The sequence below is a fragment of the Echinops telfairi genome, unplaced genomic scaffold (genome assembly GCF_000313985.2).
Source record: "Echinops telfairi isolate 266 unplaced genomic scaffold, ASM31398v2 ScPeMD7_7424;HRSCAF=8462, whole genome shotgun sequence".
Taxonomy (NCBI): Eukaryota; Metazoa; Chordata; class Mammalia; order Afrosoricida; family Tenrecidae; genus Echinops; species Echinops telfairi.
The window spans coordinates 52454973-52459271 of record NW_022111324.1 but is presented as its reverse complement, the minus strand read 5'-3'; the positions used below and the strand labels follow the sequence as shown (position 1 = coordinate 52459271).

General features: G+C 49.6%; 1 protein-coding gene across 1 annotated transcript; it reads right to left on the bottom strand.

The window, feature by feature from the left end:
- Positions 1 to 281: 281 nt before the first annotated feature.
- On the bottom strand, positions 282 to 3430 carry IL20 (interleukin 20). The gene is made up of 5 exons (XM_004700123.1): positions 3272 to 3430; positions 2907 to 2972; positions 2643 to 2795; positions 1840 to 1914; positions 282 to 359 (listed from the first exon to the last, which is right to left on the bottom strand). Exons 1-5 carry the CDS (start codon positions 3428 to 3430, stop codon positions 282 to 284), a joined length of 531 nt encoding a protein of 176 aa, XP_004700180.1.
- Between the last annotated feature and the right edge of the window lie 869 nt (positions 3431 to 4299).

Sequence of the window (4299 nt, the reverse complement as noted above, 5' to 3'; positions counted from 1 at the left end):
TAAGTTAAATAGCAAACAAAAATGATGATCATATCCAACTAATAAATATAGCCAACTGTAGAAAAGATAGTATAAAAATATTGCTCAAACCACCATCTATAGTAAGGTTGGGAATACATGAAGCCAACCATACTACGGAAGCAAGTGATAAATAAATAAAACACACAGGGATCCACACAACATAGTATCACAGAAGATGGTGGTCTGGATTTGCGCCTCCAGGAGTCCGGAAGCCTGGAATCTTCCCAGGAGTCCCTCGATTCAGCCGCATCACTGTCTTCCTAGCTGGTTTCCTCCAGCCATTGCAGGAAAATGTCTAGCTCCCCCAAGGTCTTCACCACAGCTGCCTGAGGAGCAAGCTGGAAGAGACACAGTGATGTGGTTGGTGACTCCTAAAGAGATCTTCACTTTGGGATGAAGTCTCTCCTCTTACTGGCAGCACTGTTGGGGCTTATGACCAGTGTGTTCTGGGTCTTGACATAGCACAGAGCTTTAAAAAAAAGTTCTAGAACCTCAAGATTTTGCATGAAAAAGAAAGATGGTTGAGCTTAGCACCCTGGGCTTACATAGAGGACCTGGGGCTCAGGGGCAATAGAATGCGGATGACAACCCTAGGCACTGAAATCACAGAGATCAAAATAATTAGACTCTTTCTTTATGGAAGATAAAGTGGTGTGTGTGTGTGTGTGTGTGTGTGTGTGTGTGTGTGTGGTATCTACTGTGCATATTTCAAATATTTCTTATGCCAAGCACTCGGCTGGTGATCTAAGGATCCAGAGATGAGTGGGATAATCCCTACCCATAAGGCACTGACAACCAACAAGGGAGTCTGGCAGAAGCAAGCATTTAGACAGGCTAGTGGAGTTCTACCTTACAAATCTGGCTGGACCAGAGGATGTACACTGGTACAGATAGGAACTGGAAACACAGGGAATCCAGGACAGATGAACCCATCAGGACCAGTGGTGAGAGTGGCGAAACCAGGAGGGTGGAGGAAAGGTGAGGGAGAAAGGGGGAACAGATTACAAGGATCTACATATAACCTCCTCCCTGGGGGATGGACAGTGGAGAAGTGGGTGAAGGGCGATGTCGTATGGTGTAAGATATGACAAAATCATAATAATTTATAAATTATCAAGGGTTCATGGGGGAGAGGGGAGAGGGGAACGGGGAGGAAGGGGGAAAAGTGAGGAGCTGATACCAAGGGCTCAAATAGAAAGCAAATGTTTTGAGAATGATGAGGGCAACAAATGTACAAAAGTGCCTGACACAATGGATGAATGTATGGATTGTGATAAGAGTTGTACGAGCCCCCAACAAAATGATTTTTAAAAGAAAAGAAAGGCTAGTGGAGTCGCCATGGGAGGGCAGAGAAGCACCTGACTGAGGAAGGCAGCCGGTACCTTCCTGCAAGTGATTCCCAGGATGAGTAAGATTTAGTCAGCGAGGGCTCAGTGCCAGACCTTCCTGTCAGACTGCAAAGGCAAGGGGGTGAGAAACAGCATGGCGCGGACGTGTGTGAGTTTGGGAGTGTTTCAGAGGTGTGTGGTAGTGTGTGACTACTGGAAAACTCTTGTCTTCAGTTTGTGCATCTGGAGGATCCAGAAATCTTGGGAGTGACTTGGTGGAAGCCTGACCCTTCCCTTCCATTTCCCAGGGCACCATCCAGGGAAGCACCCTACTTGAGCCGGAAAGGGCATCCCCTGGCTAAAAGCAGATGCCCTTAAAGAGCTATTAACCTCAGGGTTGCAGAATGTCTACCAGTGTGAACATCCTTCCCCTCAATGAACACAGTTCTCAAAACACACCCATCCCAGCCACGGCCCAAACTGCAGGTACCTCTTCGAAGTGACTCAGGATCTGGCCGTATTTCTCCGCTGCTTCCTCGCCGCAATGGCATGTCTTACGGTCATGCTGAAAAGGAACCAGAGAATGAGAGACTTCTTAAAGATGTTCAATTCTGCCCTTCCCTTTGATATGAAGTAAGTGGTGATGCTATGCTTTCTCTCACATCCCTATAGATACTCCACTCCTTAGGAAGTCCTTGCAGCTGTTTAAAGTCATTATACTGATCATCAGCTTGAACAGAAGTCCAGCTGTTAGGCAAAATATGGAGCTCATATTTCCTCCTTATAGAAACAAGCAGCTCTGGAAGAATTTGACATCAGCTCCCCTAACTGAACCCCCACCCCCTCGGCATCTGCACCTCGCCCCAGAGCAAGCCTGCACCCCCACAGGAAGAGAGACTTGGACTCCTTGGTCCTATTCAGAGTCTGTCCTGAGATGGCGTCTCCTGACTTGCCCATGAACTGTGTGCTGACACAGGACACACGGCACACAGTGGGCTAGCTCACCCGCAGAGTCAGGGGAACGTCGGAAGGATAGATAATGACCCACAACATCAAATAACTAGCAATCACCTAGTTCTTCAGTCCTTACAAAGTGTTTCTGCACAGTCTATCCACAAAGGTCAATGCAACTGGATTCCTATTACTTGGTCACATGGTTTGGCTCAGATCATTGGAACTTTTGGACTTAGTTGTTGTTTCAGCCGCTAAACTAGGATAGGAATGAGAGTGTGGTTCTTAAGCTACGAGAGTTGTGTGCTTGGATGGATCCTCTCACCCCAAACCCTTCCTTACACAGAGTCGGAGGTCCTTCAAGATGGTAAGAAAGGAGTTGGCGAGACTACTGATCTTCCGGAGAGTGTGGGGATCTGAGGTCTGGTAGTTCTTGAATACCCTCTCCAGGTAGAGTCTCAGGACGCGGCGGAGGAGGCAGCACTGATCTGAAGGCTGACAAGAGGACGAATGTGCTGGGAGGGGCCAGGAACAGAACCCACTGGGATGGAGATCCCCCACTCCGTCCTCTCTCTCTCCCACAGCTCAACTGGTCCAAGCACATACCTCTGTGTCTTGCAAAGATAAGGATTTGCTCAAGATTCTGGTGTCAATGTTTCTGTCCTCCGCTTGCTAAATAGAAGAAGGCGAGACAAGAAAGGACAGGTTAGGGACAACCGCCAGGGTCATAGACATCAAAGACACGGCCCTCTCTCCCCGGCAAGGCCCCGTGAGAAGTGTCCCTTTCCAAAACACGTTTAAATTGTGAACTAGGGCTATCTGTTGGGAATGCATCCTTCTGGAGAGGAGCGCCCCGTCTTTTTTGTGCCCCCCGCCTCCCCACTAGCAGAGCTTGCCAGGAAAGAAACACAGAGAAGCGGAGAAGCAGAAAGGCAGTCACATTGAAGGAGGGGCGGGGCTTCTTTACATACCACGCTGTCCCGGATCTCAGAAAACGTGCTTTGTATCTTCTGAAGGTTGGTGGAGATCACACAGCTTCCCAAACGGAGTGTCTTCTGCCCGGCAGAGGGTGTGCACAAGAGACCGAGCGTGGCAGCGAGCAGACAGAGGGCAGGGCCAGAGCCTTTCATCTTGTGCCTGGAATCTGGAGAGCACGCGGGCTAGGACTGCACAGGAAAGACAGCATGACTTGTTGGTTTCTCCTCTGGTACCCAAAGAAGCCATTCAATCACCTGGTGTCCACGCTCTGAACCTTTCTCCGGTTCCACACAGACTGGCCCATTCATTCAACTTACTAAGACAAGGCAGTGCACAGCCTCCAGTGAGGAAAGCACTCAAGTGCTCTCTGGCTCACTCGCTCGGGGTCTGAGTGTTGGTGGGACAAGATCCTGGCTCATTTATGCGGCCCCATCCCACCCCACCGTCATTGCCCAGCAAGCAGGGCCTGGGGCAACGGGGACTTATGGTGAGTCGATGGAAGATGACACTTCAGGAAAGGTGTCTAAACTTGTTTTAGAGAATTGACGTATGTAATATTTGTGTCTAAAATGTCAATGGAGATGCCGTTTCTAGTCCCCTAGGCCCTTGGGGCCACAGGAGGAAAACAGACTTTCCCCAGAAGCTGTGTCTATGCCATCCAAAATGCTGGGTGTATGACCACCCCCAGGGGCTGAGAAGCTTAGCTCTAATTAACATCTGCCTGAGATCAGACTGGCTTTTTTTTAATTTTTTTTAAGAGTAATGGATTGATGTCAGCCCGCAAGGCAAGCAGAAACCCCATGATTTCATAACCACGCTGCTGCCAGAGAAAGGCAAGTCCTACTGGGCCCTCTGCCCATTTCCACCAGCACTTCTCCTCCCTCCTGGCCGTCTTGGGCTCCACAGCGCCCTCTGAAGGACAGCCGTGGTCAGGCACTCCTGTGTGCAGCCAAGAGCAGGCTCTTTCCCGGCATGGCAGCAGAGGCCAGAGGCAGAGTGAGGATTCCCAAAGGGAGAGAAC